The sequence below is a fragment of the Lissotriton vulgaris genome, unplaced genomic scaffold (assembly GCF_964263255.1).
Source record: "Lissotriton vulgaris unplaced genomic scaffold, aLisVul1.2 SCAFFOLD_4766, whole genome shotgun sequence".
In the NCBI taxonomy this organism is placed as follows: Eukaryota; Metazoa; Chordata; class Amphibia; order Caudata; family Salamandridae; genus Lissotriton; species Lissotriton vulgaris.
In genome coordinates this window covers 125,404-147,597 of record NW_028243891.1, presented here as the reverse complement: position 1 = coordinate 147,597, position 22,194 = coordinate 125,404, and the positions used below count along the sequence as shown (strand labels likewise).

At 45.5% G+C, this 22,194-nt stretch overlaps 1 protein-coding gene across 1 annotated transcript in view; it reads right to left on the bottom strand.

Moving 5' to 3' along the window:
- Positions 1 to 4,063: 4,063 nt before the first annotated feature.
- LOC147668212 (ARF GTPase-activating protein GIT1-like) overlaps positions 4,064 to 22,194 on the bottom strand; it is a gene marked incomplete at both ends in the record, with an annotated part of 136,171 nt that continues 118,040 nt past the window's right edge. Inside the window, 2 exons of the mRNA XM_086948700.1 lie at positions 4,064 to 4,258; positions 21,053 to 21,186. Coding sequence (XP_086804826.1) covers positions 4,064 to 4,258; positions 21,053 to 21,186 — 329 coding nt within the window. The remainder of the gene's footprint in view (positions 4,259 to 21,052; positions 21,187 to 22,194) is intronic.

Sequence of the window (22,194 nt, the reverse complement as noted above, 5' to 3'; positions counted from 1 at the left end):
ATAGACTTGGCTGTGTCAGTGTCTTTTTTCATTTTTTCAAGAGCTGTGTCTACTTCTGGAAAAAATAATTGTTGTTGGTTGAATGGTTGATTTAAGATGGTAGTTTGTACCTCTTGCTTAAATCTTGAAATGCGTAGCCACGCGTGACGTCTAAGGAGGATACTGGTGTTTATTGCCCTGGATGCAGTGTCTGCTACATCTAGTGCACATTTAATGGATGCATTCGATATAAGCGTACCCTCTTGTATGAGGTCATCTGCTTGTGCTTTATATTGTTCAGGTAGATGTTGTAAGAGCTTCTCTAGCTGATCATAGGGAGCCCTGTTGTATCTTGAGAGGAGGGTTTGTGTATTAGCAATGCGCCATGCATTGCTAGCTTGGGCAGCTATTCTTTTCCCTGAAGCATCTATGATCTTTGATTCTTAATCAGGAGGTGGTGCTTCGCCTGATGTTTGGGAATTTGCTCTTTTCCTAGCGTTTGAAACTACCAGGGAGTCTAAGGGTAGCTGTCCTTTAATGTAAGCCGGATCCGCAGAAGCTGCTCTGTACCTTTTCTCTATCCTTGGGTTTATGATTCTAGCTCTTACAGGATCTTTAAACACTTCTGGTGCATGTTTAATGAATCCTTTAATCATTGGCAGTATTTGCACAGATTTTTGTGATTGTTCAAAAGTGGCTAGTAAAAAATCTTCTTCTGCCTCATCTGAATGCATGGTTACCTTGTGATAGATGGCAGCCCTATTAATTAAGTGTCCAACCCTAATATTGTCTTCTGGAGGAGAAGATTTAGATGGATATATATGTGGGTCAGGAATATCTGGTATATCCTGTGGGTTTGGATATTCCCAGTCTGGTGAACCTGTTGGGTAGGGGAAAGGGTCATCTGGGTCTTTCGCTCCTCCCCCCCCCCCCCCCCCCCCCCCAAGCTAAACTGATCATCATCAGCATCCTGAGGAGGTGTATGTTGTGGAGAATGAGGAGGAGAATTTTAAGGTGAAATGTTTAAAGGGAGAGCAGGAGAAGGAGATACAGGAGAAGAAGGGTGCATAGGAGATGTGGCAGAGTCCTTCTTCTTGACCAGCACTGGAGGTGTAGGTGCTGTATCCAACGTCCTCTTCCTGTGTGGTGTGGTGGAAACATGTCCTGTTTCTGGATCTATGTATAACTTTTTTTGCAAAGGATCAGGTGTAAAAAGCTCTTCTCCTTGAGAAATTGCTTTCGGCGCCTTTTTTTCGGTTCCGGGCCTAGTTTTAGCTTGTCTTTAGCCTTAGGAGTTGTTGTATAGTCATTTGGCGTACTTTTCGGCACTGAAGGTATTGTTTTCGGAGCCGAGCCCTGGTTCGAAGGTTTGAAGGCATCGGAATCAGGCTTTGTGGGTTTGGGCACCGAAGATTTTGGGGTCAAAGCAGGCTTCATTGGTTTCGGTGCAGTCTTTTGTGTAGAAGTCGACGGTTTCCAAGTCTTTTTCGGAACCGGGAATTCTTTCGGTTTCGGAACAGAGGGAGCTCGTAGTATTGGCACGTGCGGTTTGCTCTGTATGGAGCTACCGGAAGGCTTTAATATTTTCTTCGGAGCCGGGCTCGATGGTGGGGCTTTCAAAGCAATGTCTCGGTCGGGCCCCGAAGGCGGAGTTTTGACCTTAGCCTTTGGTTTACGGGTTGGTGCTAGGGTAGGGGCAGTCGTACTTACGCGTTGACCTTATGGTATGGAGCCATCTGAGTCGTCTGCCCAAGATACGATCTGGAGATCATCGGAATCTTCCTCAGGGACACATGGACCTTCTTTGAAGATATCCACCGGTTCCGGAGCTGATCTCTGCATGTCGCGTTGACGGGTCCTCCGATCTCGAATGGTCTTCTTGGATCAAAAGGACGCACAAGCTGTGCAGCTGGACTCGTTGTGTTCAGGTATTAAATACAGGTTACACACCTCGTGATGGTCACTGTGTGGAAACTCTGCTCCACACACGGGGCATTTCTTGAATGGTGTCCTTTCCATGAGTTGTAGGCCTCACCACGCGGGTAGGCCCAACGGCCTGCGCCGACGACCGGAATCGAAGTGATGAGGTTGAGTCTATGTATATTGAAGTTAAAGTTTGTTTTAGAAGTTTTTGCGCGTCAAAGTCTTTGAAAAGTAGATTTTCGAACTGGAGCGGAAAAGTTGCATCCGAACCCAGTGGTGAAAAAAACAATCTAAGGATGGAGCCGATGCCCATGCGCACTATCGTTCAAGGGAGGAGTCACCTATCTCGTGACTACAAGGACTTCTTCCAAGATGACAACAACATGCAATCATCCGAGCCCAACACCAGGTGGCGATCTAATGCAAAGTGTAGAATCTGCAGCTCATATGCCTCGAACATCCTCTTATGATATTTTTGAAACAGTCTGATCTGGGACAATAGCTGCTGCTTCCAGTTCCTTGGAACTCAAAACCAGATGGCAGGAGAATGCAAAGCATGTGAATCTATAACACAGGTGCTGCTAACTTGTTGATTTCAGCATCTGATCAATCTACTTTCTGCAAAAATGCACATAAATCCTGCAGATTGACAATGAATGGATCTGTTTCGCGATGTCCCAAGCTGCCCTGTATATTTTTATTCTGGCTCTGGCAACATCAATGACTGAGGGGGTTGTTACTTTAGCTGGCCTAGTAAAACTGCACGGTATAGGCTAACATGATGAAGCTGCATGTGTGGCAGGTTCTGGTCTCTGCATAAAGAAAGCCCCCTGCCTAGCAACATATGTTAAATCGCCATTGTCTGAGCCTCTAGTATAGGACCTTTTTACATGATTATGCCTGCCAGTGGGAAAGTCCTCACAGATGCAGCCTGCCTTATATGGGGTAGCTGCTTTTTATCTTCCCAAACATCATTTACATCAGAGTATCATGCACCCTTGCATACTGCAACAGTGACACCCTGTTCATCAGATACATGCAGGGTGGATCATTTGTGGTAAGGAAGAGAAGGCTTGCATCTGCCCCGGCCAGTTATGACATTGCAGTTTTCAGCGTTGATGGAGCAGCTGTAACATATCAAATTAATTCATATTTCCCTATACCTATACACCACTAATACTTTTGGGTTCTGGAGTAGCATGCTACTCGCTGATAAGGGATTTAATGCCACATCAGGGGTACTAAGCGCTATATAAATAGATTTACAATATACAAAAGGTTCTACCCAAAAACAGTTATGCCTGTCTTCAAATTAAACGTTTTGCTGCAACATTGTGTCTCCTACTTTTCTGACAGTTTTAAATTAAAAGTGTTACAAGCGGATAGGAATGTTCATCAGGAACTGAGAGCAGAGCGTGGATACATCAAATTGAGTCCTCATCACTTCCATAGGGATCACTGTCGTTTGGCCACTACTCTACTGAGAATTCACTCTGAACCGTGGAAACGACGAACTGCCAATAAAGTGCAGCAGTGCCAGCTGTCCACATCCCGGAAGTTACTTTTAGACCATTTCCAACACCTAATCATCTCACTCAATTCAATGTTCCGAGTAAATAGTCTTTTCCGAGGTGTAAATTGCAGAAGCAAAATTGGAACTCAACAAATTTATCTGGAAATGCCGTCGGATCAGAGGGGAGGGCAGTGTTTCTGGCCAGCACACACACGTGCCTGGTCATGCCCACAAGTCAATGCTCACTGTGTTTTTGGGGGGGAAACTTGTAACCTTGCTGAATCCAACCTATAGTAGCCAGGATCATGCACAACATGTGGATCTCTAACCCAACCCTACAGAACAACTCATAGCAAGTAAAAAGAGGAGCCAGTCATATCCTGCTGCTCACAGGTTGATGTGTAAATCGTGGCATAGCACATGAATAGCAGAAGACCAGAGAGGAAAGTGATCAGTTGCACAGGCAGCAGAGCCGGAGCTCATTCAGGTTCAGTAGGGTTAAGAGCACAGATTGCTGCATGGGGTCTCGCGCAGCAGCAAAAGTTGGCGTGGAGGTGAAGAGACAGAGGGAGACACAGGAAGGAGAGACAGACAAGAACGACAGACAGCACATAGCTCCTACATCTTACGGTGAGCAGAAAGACTGACCTCCCTCGGCAGACGGTGGGGAGGGGGAGGAGAGACACTGACCTCCCGCTGCAAACGGCGGAGCTCCTCACTCAGGTTGTTGTTGACTTTCATCAGCTGCTGCACCTTGGCGTCAGAGGTGGCCAGGGCCTTTTTCACCTCCAAGTACTCCTGCAGGGTGATCGGACTGTCTGAAAGGTCTGATGAGTCCATGCTCTATCAGAGAGGAAAGAAAAAGACAGGGATGGTGGGAGGAAGAAGGGGTGAGAAAGCAGGAGGTCACTAAACGAGGGACATACCATACCCAAGGAATGAGCATGAACTTCTGTTAGAAGGTACGTTCTTTTTTCCACCCAACCCGCTCGGCAGTTCTTCGCTGGACAAAGATGGTGGAGCCAGGCTGCACATTCTAACCAGCCGGGTCAAGCTCAAGCCCAACATTCCATCCAGTCGACATGTTGGGCCTGTATGAGATGCAACCGAAACCAATCATGGCTCATAGAGCAGCTTAGTCACACTTTGTAATCTTTGCTCAACAATCAGTAATGCATGGACGTACAGTGCATTATATTGTGATTTTTGCTATCACAACATAAAAAAAAAAGTCAGACTGCTCAGTGCAGGGATTGGAATCAAGCCTTCTCCTTAGATGTGAGGTGGGTATTCATTTCCCTTATAGAATAGTAAGTCCCTTAGACAAAACAATACAATGAGCGATGGGCGAAGGGCTTCAATTAAGCTTATCCACTGGCAATTACACTTGGTTGCATTCCATTCTATCATTTGTTGGTTTTCAGTGAGGTCACAAATGAGGACCGCCCATATGCATTCCAGACTTTGCCTGAACTTAAAAAGGATGCTCCAGCCAGGCATTTTGGGCCACACCTCTTAATGAGAAGACAAGGAACACCAGACCAGTTTCAGTCTTCTTTTGCCTCCTCAGCGAGATGCAGGCGTGTGTCTGCGTGGCCTAGCAGTCCGAGCCACGTTGCTTGCAGCAGGAGCAAGGGTGTTTTGCTAATGTCTGGTCTACCTGTGGCACAGCAAGCAAAGACATGATGAACTGGAATGCATCCCACAATAATTACGAGTGTCTGATGAGGTCAATTCAAGCATCTACCATCACTATTGTGTGTTTTGCACCAAAAGCAGTTCTAGCAGCAATACTACATGCCAAGAGAAATAAGAAATAACACTTCTTGACATGGGCAACTCTTTGTATAAATGACTCCGAGCACTTTGCCATTCCAGCCAGACAAAAAGAACAATCACCTCACCCACAAGCGCCCTCACCACAGCCCCTGTCCAAAGGAACTGATCTCACCCAGCAGCAATGTACAATGAAAGATATACAAAGGAAGCGATTAAGGTGTGTCTTGGCTCTTTCCCTATTGTGAGCATTATTTTCTAACACACACTGTTAAGAGTTAATGCATGGGTAGACGGATGTCAGATGGGAAAATCACGGATCCAGGGTAAAAATATCCCTGTACATAACACAAGCCTATTTTTTTTATCCAGACTGAGCCCCGAGGGCACAAAGAAAGGGAGAGAGAAGTACAGGATGTGGCTGGACCGCCTGTGCACGGGAGAGTGTGGCAAAGTGAACTACTGGTGTGGAGTTATAATTCTGGTCAGTAGCTGTGTGTAGAAAACCTACATCCCACCCTGGATGGGAAGGCTAATTGGTGGACAACCACTCACTGCTAGCCTCCTGGTCCCAAGGACCTCAAACAATCCATTGACGACCCAGTTAGTCAAACCTCAGGTCAATCTCCCCTGGCAACACACATGGACAGAGTTGCATACATTGGCCAGATGTCCAAGATTTTTTACCAAGACTTTTCCGTCATTCCAGTTCACTCATGATGAATGTTTTACCCCTACCCTGACTCTCTGCAGTGTTTGACAACAAAGGATGCACACTTGTAACACTACCAGAGACCGTGGAAGCCTCCTTAGTAAGGTGCTCTAAGGCTGCGTTTAGTGACACAGCACACACAAAAACTGCTCGTATGTGTGCTCATATCTAAAGAGTAGTTAAGTGAGATTACATTTCATTCTGCTTCATTTATCTGAAAATTAGTTGAGTTCTTCGTTGTAATAAATATTTACTGTTTTGCATTGTGGTTTATTCCTTTATGATGAATGGGCTTTCCTAAAGTTTCTTTAGTGTTTTTTAGGTTAAAGAAAAATTTGAAGATCCATGTCTTACAGCCTTCCAAAAAGCAACAAGGTTTTCTAATTTCCTTATCTTGGTGGGCAAGGAGTTCCACAACTTGCTGGCAAGGACTTAGAAAGAATGCCCTCCAAGCCCAGTTTTGTTGAAGCATGGTACTTTCAGCTGCAGGACTGTGTTGGATTTAAGTGGTCTTATAGAGTGGCAGATCTGAAGTAGTTCTATTGAATACAGCGCGCGGTGTATAATGCAGAGTACTTTGAATGTGATCGAGCAAGACCTTGGGAGTCCGTGTAAGGTCACGAGGGCCGGGGTGATGTGATCCTAGAGTGCAGGTGTAGAAGTAGTCCAGCCTTTAATTTGATCGCTATAATTTGTCTAGAAGAGATTCCCAGGCATCCGGACATTAGCTGTTTTTGGAGTTTGAGAAGTCTTGGAAGGGGGGGAAAACCTGACTTAAGAATCTGAGCAGGTTTGTTGTGGATGTTTTTATTTCAGCATCTATTTGTGGCTCCAGGGTAAGATCTGTTTCTTAGATGATTACTAGAATTTTTGTAGTGCTAGTTTGTGCGGATGCTTGTCCTAGGTCTGCAGGGCAGATTTCATTTATTTCTGGGTTTCAGTGGCTGGCAGTAATTCACTCTTTCACTGTGATTTTGCATAGTGCCTGTTAGGTATTGTGGCTTTCTTGAGGTTTTTTAATTTGAGAATAATCTGGGTGTCATTTGCATAGCTATCAAGTGTTAGTAATGTGGTAACGCACTCTTGATTAAATTTGATTTTTCGTGGGTAATTGACTTTTTCACATTTGTCGGTGGTGCATAGATAGGTTACCCTGCTGAGCTTTTCAGGGTTTGTTTGAACAATATTCTGACATGTGTTTCCTGTGTGTCAGGACTCACTCCTAGCTTGCACTCCTTTTTGTTTTCATCATATAATTACTCAAATCTTTTGTTTAGTTGTTTGCAAATTTTATTGTCATTTCCAAACGTTGTTTATTAGCGAGTTTCATTTCTCATATAACCAATTTCATTTTCTGTACGTTTCTTTCCAAATATTTGTTTTAAACCCAATGCATTTCAAGCATAACGCCCTTCTTCAGGGGATTTCCTTTATCTGAAAACATGATATATCCTCATGAGTACACGATAAATGATATTTACAAACATTGTCATACATACGATGTATACTTCGCAAAACAGTACCTATTGAGATGGTCAATGGTTCATGCTTCAGTAACATACTGTGTATCCCTCAGGGTGAACCGTGAAAGTGCTCTGTTTATAATGTGAAGACGACTGATGGTCGTGGTGTAACGGTATTGGAAACAATGCTTGTTGTACCTTACAGCCCAGTTTTAACGAGTGTGCACGCTCTTAGTACTGACCTTGAAAGGCTGTGGAATGGAAAAGAAAGATAGCAAAATGATACCTTGGTCGTCTTAATCAGTATCTACTTTACTGATTGCAAATAAAATCGGAGCCGTGTCTTTACCCGACGTTGATGCGCTTCTCTTCTCGGCGTGTGTCACTCTCTACGCGCTGTTTCCCTGACTCTATGGTGTTTTCCCGATCAAGTGGTTACGTCATTGGCGTGCTGTGTTTACTGTTTTTTCAATGAACTGGCGATTGTATGAGTGTGTAGTATTGCTGTCTAAGTGAAGTTGAGCACATGGCTGTCGTTCGTGACGGAATGTATACATTGTACATAAGTAAATTTATGGCTCCCACGAGTCATAAAGTGCTAGATGCATTCGAAAAAGTAGTAATCACCGAAATCGAAGCAATATTCAAGACACCAAAACCAAAACATTCAAATATGACGAAACAGGAAATGACCACATTACAGAAACTGGCCAACAATGAATTGATTACAATAAGGCAAGCAGACAAAGGCGGCGCCTTAGTCATAATGGATACAAGCTATTACTTACAAAACGTTGAAAATCATGTTCAAGATTCCAACACTTACACTATCATGACAATGGACCCCACCAAAGAATTTGAAAAAATTCTGAGAACAATCATTGAGAAAGCAATGGAGAATGGTATCATAGGTCAAAAGGAAAAAATATCTCATTAAGGAAAATCCATCTATTCCATACATATATATGATACCCAAAATACACAAAGATCCAAAGTTTCCTCCACTACGTCCCATTGTGTTTACCATAGGTTCAATACATGAACCAATCGGAAAATACTTAGACAAACATCTGCAGACGATTGTACAAAAAACCAGTACGTACATCAAGGATACTACCCATTTTTTAAATATCCTGGAAGAAGAACAAGTGAATTTCACCAAAGACATGATAATGGCACGCATTGATGTAAAATCTTTATACACTTCAATACCACATGATCTAGGTATGTCAGCAGTTGAAAGCATGCTTATACATGAGGACAAAACAGAGAGTCTGAAGATATTCATTATGGAACTGTTACACTTTACACTGTATCACAGTTATTTCAAATGGGCAGACAAATTCTACGTACAAGCATCCGGAACATCTATGGGCAATTGTGCCGCGCCCACCTACGCGAATATATTCATGCACAGATTTGAGACAGACAACATACTGGAGGATGATAACTGGACAAATAATTTAATCGTCTACAAAAGATACATAGACGACATATTCGTCCTATGGAGAGGCACAGAAGAGAGCTTAAGGCAAGCTTTACTCAACTTGAACTCAATAAATGAGAGAATTCAATTCACATTCACCCTGAATAAAACAGAATCATCATTCTTGGATGTATTACTAACAAACAAAGATGGAAAAATCACCACCAGCGTTTTCACAAAAAGTACAGACAGGAATAACTTACTACACTACAACAGCATTCACCAAGGTCCACTAAAACATCATTTACCGTTTTCACAACTACTTAGAATAAAACGAATAGCATCTACCAACGAATTATATGTCAAACACAAATTTGAGACACTACAGAAATTCAAAAAGAGAGGATATCCTGAACCCATTCTGGAATCCGCAACCGAGAGAGCAGATAAACTTCAACGTTACCATCTGCTAACACCAACCAATAAGCAAGAGGAACAAAGAAACGTATTTGTTTCTAAATTCTCAACACGCAGTGCGAAAATAAAAAGAACAATAAGGAATCACTGGCCATTACTAGCTTTGGAAGAAGATTTTAAGGGAATATTTAACAAACCACCAATTTTTGCAAACGAGAGAACCAGGAACTTGAAGGAATTACTCAAGCCATCCAACAAGCAAAAACAGACAAAATACACTGGTACAGTACCATGCCATAACTGTGGCAATTGCTCAGCCATCATCACAAGTAACACCATCAATCACCCTACTAAAGGTACGCTTACAAATCTGAAAGTTTCAGGCACATGTAACTCGAGCAACGTTATATACATGTTAAGATGCCCGTGTGGCTTATCTTATGTGGGGAAAACCCAAAGAAAAATAAAAACGAGGATCTTTGAGCACAAAAGTAATATCAGACTCAAAAACCAGAAATCTACTGTGGCAGTTCACTTCAATGAAGCGAATCATAATGTGAGCCAGTTGAAATTTTGCATTTTGGAAATGGTGGCAACCCTCCCAGGAAGAGACAATAATAATCAACTATTAAGGAGGGAATTATTCTGGATCAATTATCTATGCACCACACATCCAAAGGGACTAAATGAACGGATGGATTTAAATTGTTTTCTTTAAATCTTGAAAATTATAGACATTTATTGAACAGCCTTATTGTTAGACCGTTTTGATATGCAACAGTAAGAATATTCTTTTATATGTTACAAAGCCTTATGTACAATGTATACATTCCGTCACGAACGACAGCCATGTGCTCAACTTCACTTAGACAGCAATACTACACACTCATACAATCGCCAGTTCATTGAAAAAACAGTAAACACAGCACGCCAATGACGTAACCACGTGATCAGGAAAACACCATAGAGTCAGGGAAACAGAGCATAGAGAGTGACACACGCCGAGTTAGCGAGGAGAAGAGAAGCGCATCAACGTCGGGTAAGGACACGGCTCCGATTTTATTTGCAATCAGTAAAGTAGATACTGATTAAGACGACCGAGGTATCATTTTGCTATCTTTCTTTTCCATTCCACAGCCTGGAAGGAAAATCACAATCTTTCAAGGTCAGTACTAAGAGCCTGCACACTCGTTAAAACTGGGCTGTAAGGTACAACAAGCATTGTTTCCAATACCGTTACACCACGACCATCAGTCGTCTTCACATTATAAACAGAGCACTTTCACGGTTCACCCTGAGGGATACACAGTATGTTACTGAAGCATGAACCATTGACCATCTCAATAGGTACTGTTTTGCGAACTATACATCGTATGTATGACAATGTTTGTAAATATCATTTATCGTGTACTCATGAGGATATATCATGTTTTCAGATAAAGGAAATCCCCTGAAGAAGGGCGTTATGCATTGGGTTTAAAACAAATATTTGGAAAGAAACGTACAGAAAATGAAATATGTTATATGAGAAATGAAACTCGCTAACAAACAACGTTTGGAAATGACAATAAAATTTGCAAACAACTAAACAAAAGATTTGAGTAATTATATGATGAAAACAAAAAGGAGTGCAAGCTAGGAGTGAGTCCTGACACACAGGAAACACATGTCAGAATTTGCATAGCTATAACATAAGGTTTGAATCAGTCCAGACAGACGGCTGTGGTAGACTTTAAGAAGGTGGTGATAGATGGCTGAGCCCTGGGTGATGTCAGGATCAAAGAGGTAAGGCATGAATGTTAAAAGTGAGAGCGAGATGATGTGGTTCGAGCTCGATAGGAAAGAAGTGATCCAATATATGGCTTTTCCTTGGATTTTTACATTCTCCAGTGTGGTGATTAGTGCTAGAGATGCGCAACGGTTGCCCAGCAGTCTTTACCTTGCATGGCCTTTATACCGCAATCTTTACCACGTGGGTAAATAACAATTCGATTTTTACCTTTACTCCGCATCATTTATCAATCTGTACTTTAATCGGCAGGTAAGTATTTTTTTTAAATAACATTTTCTTTTTTTTCTTTTTAAAAAGAGGTTGAGGTTTGGGTAGAGGTAATGGTACTAAATATGATTTTAGTTTGAAGGAAGGTGGTTAGAGGTAAAGGTGATTTTAGAACTATAGGCTGGCTAGAGATAAAGGGACGTAAAAGTGATTTTAGGATTTGGGGTGAGTAGAGTTAATAGGGGTATGGGTGATTTTAGATTTAGGAGTACAGTTTTGCAGACATTTACATTTTGGCCCAGAGGACTCCATCCCTTGGCTGGTTTTTGCCTTTGGTACCCCATTTCTCAGCAAAGTAAGGCTGGGTGCCCTGTTGCTCACCCAGGCCACCCAGTGAACAATGCTGGGAACCGTGAGGGGGTCCCCAAAGCCCCTGTCATTTCTGCCAGCTCCCCACCTCCAGTGCAAACCAGCATTGCTCCTGCATGCAGGAAGCAGTCAAAAATGCTGCTCTCTCCGTGCAGGAGCAATCCTTCCATCTGTTTAAACTCTGCTCCTAGCAGGTGGGAGCATTATTTTTGCTTTCAACTACTAGGAGCGGAGTTACTGTATGCTCTCACTTGGTGAGAGCGGTCCCAGCTCCCGCCAAGTGAAAGCAAACTGCTAACTCCAGAGGGTCGGCACCTCTGGCAACAGCAGGAGTCGGCCCTAGGGGGTGCGGGTCTACAGGGCCATTAGTGGCTGCAGAAGGGGCAGGCCTTGTGTCCTCCCTCCTTTGATCCTTAGGGCCAGCCCCAGGGAGGTGGTGGTCCAAGGGGCCTAATACGACCCAGTAAGGCGGGCCGCATCCTCCATCCCCGTCAAATGATTTCTTAGCCCCCCGGGAGGGGGGTGGGGGGGAAGGGGTCAGTGCAGCACGTTCTAATATTTATAGGCCTCGCGTGGCGTACTGCGCACATGCGCAGTCGCGCTTGCGAGATTTTATGTTTTAGAGTGTACTTCACTAATGAGGGTTAAGCCCCGCCCCTCTTCTCCATTGGTTGGCCTCCTAAACGGTGGCCAGCCATTGGAGAAGAGGTCCTAGTGATGTTCTCCTTTCTTGCTAAGCCCGGTCCTTTTCAGACGTTGCTCCTTCACTTACTGCTGTCGTAAAAGGTTTCTTATCTTTTTTATGGGTCCAGATGGCTCCATAAAGAAGATAAGGAACCTTTTATGACAGCAGCAAGTCGGGCAATAACGCTCCCTCCTCGCGACAACTCTGTTTCCCCCCTCCTCACGCGTGCTGATGTCTAGGTTATACTCCCCGCCTACATACTTTTAGCGAGAATCACACAGACTGCAAAAGCAATAGCCCCCCCCGTCTGCCTTGTTATACCTTCACAACATGGTCCTGAATTTGTTAGCATTTTAAAGCATTTGTACCCGTGTATTGTAAGCGGATGTTCTTGTAATTGTTTTGACATGTACCCCAAGGACTTATCTTTAATACAGTTTTGTTTTCCATGTATTTCTTGTTTTATTTTTGTGGGGTGTAGCTACTGCATTAGAACGCTGAGCCATGTTTTGTTCGAGGTTTTTGACCCAACTAATGGATCTAATTAAGCGCCTTTTTAAACCCCTATTCTCCTCTAATGTACTATACTCTCCACCCCACCCCTCCCCGAGTTTGAGTGCCTTTGCTATTCCCGAGTTCGTGGATGTTTAAAGAAGACACCGTTCTTGTTCTGAAATGGCTTGTATCCAAAAAGAGCAGCATTCCGGGTATTTAAAGATGTAGCCTCGACCTGTCCCAGTTTCCCACCTTCGGTTCTAACTTAATAATTGTTTGCACCATGTCCACCCCCTGCTTGTTCCATGTGTTGTTCCCTCTCCACCACAAAAATCTTACTGTGCGTCTGTGCTTACTACGGTTTTCTTTCCGTCTTCAGTTTTCCTCCTGTTGCAGGTGTTTTAGGACTAAGTGTTACAGCCTTGTTTAACCGTTTTCGCTTCTCAAGATATTTCCACCCCTTTGCGTTAGAGTGGGTTTTTAAAATGAAGAGACAACTTCCGTCTTTTAAGCCCTATTGTAACGCACAGTGAAGTGCTGGGTCTTGCCTTATGTAAGCCCTCTCCATAGAGGTGACAAGGCTCTAGTCCAAGTTGTAAGATTTAACCCTTAAAGCAATGAGATCCATGCCTCGCACAGCTCCTGTGCTGTGTTGCGCTTAGAGGTGTAAGCATGATTGGGGGAGGAGGAAGACTTCAGAGGGTTGCACTGTTGGCCACGTGATGCGGTTGCACCCCAGAAAAGAGCTGACTTCGCCCACCCCATCCCCTCGTCTGAACCTCACAGAGCTCCTGTCCCACAACTCTGTGTGGAGAGAGCTCTCCAAGGAAGCGAGCCGATCCCGCCCGAACCCAACCCTACATCACATAGATTCTTGTCTATCCCTCCATGCGGGTGTGTCGCCCCGGGGAATCCGTTGTCCCCTTATGCATTAACCTGCTACGGCATCTAGTCCTTTATGCTCAGAGGTTCATCCCAGGTCCTCTAAGTGCCGCAAACTCGGGCGCCCCAGAATCTGCACCAAGACCGGCGGTGAAACACGTACGCATTGCACTGGGCGTGGCTGTCTGCGGACGGACCCTCGCAGATTAGCAACCTCGGAAATGCACCCCCTGAAAGGGATCCTAGCTACCAATCATGTCTTGCTGTGTGATCCTCTGCATATACGGCTGTTCATGTGTTGGGCATTGTCCTGTAAATGGATACCTTTATCGTTTGGATCGCATTGATTCGAGTAGCCTGCGATAGCTGCCCACTACCGTGCTTCCTCTGGGTTTATACACAGAACACTGATCCCAGACTGACAAGCGGTCAGTCTGGCTAAATTCGCTCCCATGTTGCCGATTTATAATCCCAAACATTGCCGCTTGTGTAGCCCACACATCACATGCATGAACTGGCTTTTCTTTTGCCACCGGAGCTCTCCGTCCTTCCAGAACAGACCACTGGGTTGATTTAACCCCCATGACCCCACCATCAACCCCCTTGCTATCTTTTCAGATTGCTTCCAGACCATCCCTCCCCCCCTTCCCCGCCCAGGGCTTTTAAACCCAACAAGCTGAGCATTCGTAATTTCTAGCCCTCCCCCCACAAACGTATTCCATGTAGGCAGAGTCACAGGCTGGGAGAGTCCAGCAGTGGGGCTGGAAGATGGGGGTTGGGAGGAGGACGTGTGTGCCAGCAGCGAGCTCCAGGCAGTGTCAGATGTTTTTTTTTTTTAAAAAGGTATACTTAGAAAATATTTTTTTCTCCTACCTTGTTAAGGTTCGGAAATGCTAATTAAATAGCAGAAGTACTTTCACCGTTTTGACCAGGCTTACCTTTGAGTGGGACTTTGGACAGCTGTTGAACGGGTTTTGGCACTTTCCAGACCGCTCTAATTTTGCCAGATGGGGACTTTAAATTGCGCCTAAAGAACGGCTCCACAGCAGTCTCCACCCCCCGGCCCCCTTCCCCACGGCTTCTAGTGTAGTAACCCATCTAACGAAAGGTCTATGATCCGGCAGTTGACAACTCTAGATTTGGGGCATTGCTGTTAAATACCAGCTAGGTTGACGCAGGTTTTTCATTTGCCCTTCAGTATCTGTTTCTCCTCTGCATGCTTCAACCGATTTGTGTGTGTGTGGCTCTGTGTGTGTGTGGCTCTGCGTGTGTGTGGAACTGTGTGTGGCTCTGTGTGTGTGTGGCTCTGTGTGTGTGTGGCTCTGTGTGTGTGTGTGGCTGTGTGTGTGTGTGTGTGTGTGTGTGGATCTGTGTGTGTGTGTGGATCTGTGTGTGTGTGGCTCTGTGTGTGTATGTGTGGAACTGTGTGTGTGTGCGGCTCTGTGAGTGGCTCTGTGTGTGTGTATGTGTGCGGCTCTGTGTGTGTGGCTCTGTGTGTGTGTGTGGCTCTGTGTGTGTGGCTCTGTGTGGCTGTGTGTGTGTGTGTGTGGCTCTGTGTAGCTGTGTGTGTCTGTGTGTGTCTGTGTGTGTCTCTGTGTGGCTGTGTGTGTGTCTCTGTGTGGCTGTGTGTGTGTCTCTGTTTGGCTGTGTGTGTGTCTCTGTGTGGCTGTGTGTGTGTCTCTGTGTGGCTGTGTGTGTGTCTCTGTGTGGCTGTGTGTGTGTGTGGCTCTGTGTAGCTGTGTGTGTGTGTGTCTCTGTGTGGCTGTGTGTGTGTGTGTCTCTGTGTGGCTGTGTGTGTGTCTCTGTGTGGCTGTGTGTGTGTGTGGCTGTGTGTGTGTGTGGCTGTGTGTGTGTGTGTCGCTGTGTGTGTGTGTGTCGCTGTGTGTGTCTGTGTGGCTGTGTGTGTGTGTGTGTCTCTGTGTGGCTGTGTGTGTCTGTGTGGCTGTGTGTGTGTGTGGCTCTGTGTGGCTGTGTGTGTGTGGGGCTCTGTGTGGCTGTGGGGCTCTGTGTGGCTGTGTGTGGGGCTCTGTGTGGCTGTGTGTGGGGTTCTGTGTGGCTGTGTGTGGGGCTCTGTGTGGGTCTGTGTGGGTCTGTGTGTGGGGGGCTCTGTGTGGGGGGGCTCTGTGTGGGGGGGCTCTGTGTGTATGTGTGGGGGGGTCTGTGTGTGTGGGGGGGCCTGTGTGTGGGGGGGGGGGGGTCTGTGTGTGTGGGGCTCTGTATGTGGGGGGAATCTGTGTATGTGGGGGGAATCTGTGTTTGTGGGGGGAATCTGTGTTTGTGGGGGGCTCTGTGTGTGTGGGGGGGCTCTGTGTGTGTGGGGGGGCTCTGTGTGTGGGGGGGGGGCTCTGTGTGTGTGGGGGGGGGGCTCTGTGTGTGTGGGGGGGGCTCTGTGTGTGTGGGGGGGCTCTGTGTGTGTGGGGGGGCTCTGTGTGTGGGGGGGGGCTCTGTGTGTGTGGGGGGGCCTCTGTGTGTGTGGGGGGGGCCTCTGTGTGTGTGGGGGGGCTCTGTGTGTGTGGGGGGGGGCTCTGTGTGTGTGGGGGGGGCTCTGTGTGTGTGGGGGGGGCTCTGTGTGTGGGGGGGGCTCTGTGTGTGTGGGGGGGGCTCTGTGTGTGTGTGGGGGGCTCTGTGTGTGTGGGGGGGGCTCTGTGTGTGGGGGGGGCTCTGTGTGTGGGGGGGGGGCTCTGTGTGTGTGGGGGGCTCTGTGTGTGTGGGGGGCTCTGTGTGTGTGGGGGGGGCTCTGTGTGTGTGGGGGGGGCTCTGTGTGTGGGGGGGCTCTGTGTGTGGGGGGGCTCTGTGTGTGGGGGGGGGCTCTGTGTGTGGGGGGGCTCTGTGTGTGAGGGGGGGGCTCTGTGTGTGTGGGGGGGCTGTGTGTGGGGGGGATGTGTGTGTGGGGGGCTGTGTGTGGGGGGCTGTGTGTGGGGGGGCTGTGTGTGTGGGGGGCTGTGTGTGTGGGGGGCTGTGTGTGTGGGGGGCTGTGTGTGTGGGGGGGCTGTGTGTGGGGGGGCTCTGTGTGGGGGGGCTCTGTGTGTGTGGGGGGGGCTCTGTGTGTGTGGGGGGGCTCTGTGTGTGTGGGGGGGGCTATGTGTGTGGGGGGGCTATGTGTGTGTGGGGGGGCTATGTGTGTGGGGGGGGCTATGCGTGTGGGGGGGGGCTCTGTGTGTGGGGGGGCTCTGTGTGTGTGGGGGGGCTCTGTGTGTGTGGGGGGGCTCTGTGTGTGTGGGGGGCTCTGTGTGTGTGGGGGATGTGTGTGTGGGGGGGGCTCTGTGTGTGGGGTGGCTGTGTGTGGGGGGTCTCTGTGTGTGGGGGGTCTGTGTGTGTGTGGGGGGGGCTCTGTGTGTGTGTGACAGTGCAATTTATTTATCTGTTTTCAAAACCAACACATAAATAAAAATGTTGTCATTTACAATGCTAATAGTTCTAACTTTTGCAAAGGCGAGACCATTGGATTGTAAATGCTTGTTAATAAAGGCCCATGAGGCGGTGGTCCCTGAGGCTCTTAGGAGCCTTGGGAAGGGGCCACAAACCCATCTCAAATTAAAACTTGAATAGGCCCCATTATTTTTATTCAAACAAGCCCGAGTACCAAGGCTAGAGGGTCAGGGTGTTCCTACTCTGCCCCCTTTTATTTATTTTTAAGTTCTTTGTGGGACTTGACGGAGGCAGAGTCCCAAGATGGCTGCCAACTCTTCCTGGTTGAAGTGTTGGCAGCCAATCAGATCTCTGACGAGATTGTATATATTCGCAAAGGCTTCACTGTGCTAGATATACACATTTGGATTTTAATATATCAGAAACTAGTGAACGGATTTACACCAAATCATAAAAAGCACGCTTTCTGGACCAAGATCTAGCTTTCTGCCAAATTTGGTGTAATTCCTTTCAGCGGTTCGGGTGTAGTCATGTCTAAATTCCATATGGGATGTAACAAGGAAAATGCACTTTTTCTGACCCCCCCCTCCTTTTTTTCTGCGTGCTTGACGGAACACTCCAAAACTTTCCACGCACAATAAAAGACCAACCGGCACACTTTTTTTGGGAAACATTTGTGAAGATGCGTCAACCTGTGCCAAAGATATAGGCAAGTCAAAAAACACTTCCTATGGAAACTAGTTCTTAACTATAACTATCTACTAGTGACCACCAGAAGGTAATATATATATATATATATATATATATATATATATATATCAAACTTTACAATGCATGGTAATAGCACGCACATTGTAAAGCTCTGCGTGATATTACAGCACGTTGTAAAGGTCAATGCGTTGTAATGCCTGCAAGAAAAGACCTGCATCGTAACGTCTGACATTCATGCTGGATTGTGTCAAGAGGCGAAAGGTGTAATAAGATCAAATTGGCAGGTTTATTAGCATCCACGTGTTCTTAGTTCATCCATCTTAGACACTATGATAGACTCTACCTCTAGAAAAGGAGGTATCTGAAGGAATGTAAATTCACGCCTGATTACTGCAGTGTTATTTGCAGCCATGCCAGGTTTCTTTATAAGTGGTTTGATAGAAGATCATTTCAGCTTTTTTAGCATGATGCGTATAGTAAGGTATTGGTAATAATTTGTGCTACTTCTGCAATAGGGCGGATAAGATTTCCCTGTGAAAATAGCTGGGGCCATGGGTCAGCTGGTGATACAGATGTTTAGCTATATTATATTAGTTCTTTACAGAACTTTTCAGAGAGCTGGGAGAAAGTTATACAAGCAGTTCTTTCATTAGTTTGGTATGCACTGCATGTGTGTGGCGTGTGTTAAATGCTGGTACCTTTCAATTGAGGAGAGTGTGTAAAGCTTTGCCGTTTCTATGAATTGAGTTGCCAAAGCCTCATAATGCATTAATGAGGGAAACTGTTCACAGGAGCTAGCTGTAAGGCTTTTAAGTTCAGAGAGAATTCTGAAGACCTCCTTTGTGGGACATAATACAAGGCAAGAGGAGTATTTCTTTTTTTCATTTATAAGGATTGCTCTGTAAATGAGGCTCTGATGAGTGTTTAGGCTTCTACTGTCCTGGTATTGGGCTTCCCTCTATTTTTATTTTGAGGACTCGGTTGGTGGCTTTGAGTTTAATGAGTTGTAAAGAGAACCCTTTAGCCAACCTTGTGCAAGTAGTCTCTGACTGTTTCTTTCAATGGCATGAAGGTGACAAAGGCTGTTGCCTGCCATTCATTATTTTTTTTTATTGCATTGGCCATGCAGCTAAATGATTCAGAAATCAGTGTTGAGGTTATAATTGTGGTTCCCTTTGTGGCCAGTTTCAGACTTTTCCAAGCATGTTCTAACATTCTTGTTTGAAGTCGCCTATTGTAATTGTGATGTTTGGGGATCATGATGTTGAAAAGGATGCCAATATGGTTACTCCACGCTAGGGGTGAGGATAGGATGTGGTTATATTGCCAGCATGGTCAACAAAATACGTAAAGCATGTATCCTGCATGGAGTGTTCTGTAACAAATGAGTTCTAATCATCCGGAAGCTATGGGGCCAGACAATAATGATTCTGTTGATGGTGGAGATGGTTTCCTGAGCTATGCGTTGAATTTGCCCAGGACAAAGAGGTTCGGGTAGTTTAGACAGAGGCTGGCAACACAGTCCAGTCACAGACATTTGTTGCGAATTAGGTGTTGTGAGATGAGGGGCAATAGATTACCATGAATGACATGGAACTGGTAAAAGATGAGTAGTGTTTGACAAGGATGGCGTCACATTCCGATGCAGAATAGTCTTATAGGTACAACATGTGCAGAGATTCCTTGTGCACGATAGGGGGGACTCCTGACGTTTTATTGGTGCGTTTTTTTCATGATAATCTTATAGCCTGTTGGAAGGGATTTGTGAACGTTAGGGGCTGCACTGTCTGCATGTTTCAGATATGAATAGCCAGCTTAGTTGCATATTCGCAACCTTTATTCTTTTTGATGTGGACACTGAATTGATGTATGTATGTATGTATAAACTATTTTGTAGCGCGCTCCGTTACTTGGGAGTATCCTGGCGCGAAGGGGAAAGGCGGGAAACAGAACCACAGAGAGAACAACTTATATTAAACTCTTGAATAGGTGTGTTTTTAGATTTTTCTTGAATAGCGCCACAGTTTGGGAGGAACGCAGATGAAGAGGTAGAGCATTCCAGGCCCTGGCCACAATAACAGAGATTGATTGGCCACCAAGTCTGGCACGTTTGAAACGGGGAAGGGACAGTTTCAGCAACGTGGATGATCTAAGAGAGCGTGCTGGAACATAACAAATAAATCGCTTTCTCAGATAGACGGGGCCATGGTCGTGAATGGCTCTGAACGCCAGCACCAGAGATTTGAACAGGATGCGCTGCGCAACCGAAAGGCCAATGAATGGAGCTCATCTCAGCACGTACGCTCTTCCATCTGGGGATGTTAAAAATCAGACGGACGGCCGCGTACTGGATGATTTGCAGGCGTTTCACCAGATAGGCCGGAATACCGCTGAACAAAGCATTCGCGTAGTTCAGCCTTGCCAGTATGAGAGCTCGGGCAACCGTCTCCTTAGCCTCTTTAGGGAGCAGAGGAAAAAATTTGCGTAGCATTTTCAGCGTGGCAAAGCAGATGCCTGTCAGCTTTTTTATATGCTCCTCAAATCTGAGACCTCTGCAAACCAGATGCCCAGGTTTTTTGCCGGTCTTCCCATCTCTTTCAGGCTAGGAATGTTAGGGGGCCACAGTGTGTTCTTAAACAGGGGGGGGGAAGGAACCATAAAAAAGCACCTCCGACTTGTCCTCATTGCACTTTAGCTGGGCCTGAGTTAGCCAGCGAAATACAGAGGACAGACACCGATGAACTACTGATGGATCCAAATTATCGTCTGGCCAGGTAAACAGCAGTTGGGTATCATCTGCATATCCTATTATCTTAGCCCCAAACTGTTCCGCTAGATAAACCAGGGGGGTGATGTAAACATTGAACAGTAAGGGACTGAGAGTGCAAGCATTTGCAATTTTTTATTCCTAATGGGTGACTGGTTGTGTTTAGGGGAGAGGTGAGTGTTTAGTCCGTAAGTGTAGCCCATGCATTTACAGTTATAATATTCTGGGGCATATCAAGTTATTTTATTGGCTTGCAGTCCTGTGTAATATCAAGACATGATGATATTTAGTGCTGTACAAATAAAAAGAATAGAAAAATAGAGCAAACAAGAGAAAACAAGAGAAGATTGAAAGAAACAGATCAATGGAGTGGGTCAAAGGAGAAAAAAACACATTAAAGTGAGTGGGACATTCAAGAGGGCAGGATGCAGTTCGGAGTAATAGCCAGAAAGATAGATTTTCAAACCTAGGACAGTTGAGGGGGAGGGGAGAGAAGGAATATGGGTCTGTGAAATTAAGTAGATATGGAGAACACAGGCCTGAGCAAAGGTGTACTGCCCGCTCACCCTGGCGCGGTTATTTCGGCCAGAGTTGGAGTTTCTCAGCGGCTCCTGGTCAGTGTCCTCGTCCGAAGCTACACTGTCGTAATCATGCTGATCATCTGTGTCGCTAGGGTTCCTCAAGGAGTAGTCAATATTATCTGGAAGGGATAAACACAAACAAGGTAAGGTAGCGAATTCTGAAGGTAACTTTAGGAAAAGGCAATATACCAGCAGTACATCTCTGGGTCAATCTGTATCCCAGTAGAGCATCTATATGGCAATATTGCACTGCATAGCATCTTCATGACAAAATGCATCCCACTGGAGAATCCATAGCAGCACATCTATAAGGCAGACGATAGAACTGTAAAGCATCTATACAGTATGATGTATAAAGTCAGGCTATTCTTGGTGAGGAGAGTAAACCAGCAAAGCATCTATATAAAGGGCAGGATGTATACATGCAGAATTACATTACAGATAATTCTAGATTATAATACATATTAGCAAAGTATGTATGTATGCATTAATCACACAAGGTTTATAGAGCATGATGCATATCAGTAGCGCATTTAAACGGCAGAATTGCGTCACAGAATAACCACAGGACAGAAATCAAAGGGAGCACCATTAGGGGAGAAATACGTACAGGACATTTATAGGTATAGGGAAGGATTTACATACTCAATGGCAAGATAAAGACCAGCAGAGCATAAATAAGGTACGATTTACACTATTAGATTGCCTACAGGTCAGCAAATATCTATACCAAAGTCTCATCTACAAGGTGTAACATTTACCAGCAGTAGAGAAGATACACCGGGAGAGCATTTATGCGGCAGGACATAGAATAGTATACACTGGTGGCAGATCTATGCAGCAGAACTTCAAGAGGTTAGATTGCACACCAGCGTTCCCTTTATGTGGCAGGCGGTATACCAGCAGAGCATATCCAGGGCAGTGTATACACCATCTGTGCATTTATAAGCCAGGAAGCTGCTGGTAAAGAATGTAGGCACCAGAGCTTTCCAATATCAGGGCATCAATGAAGCAAGATACTAGTGTTTGGAGAAGGCCACTTCATCCACAAGAAGTCTTCATTTATTCTCTGAAAGTGCTCCCCTTCCTTTCCTCTCACCTGGTTCATCTTTTATGTTTCTTCTGTA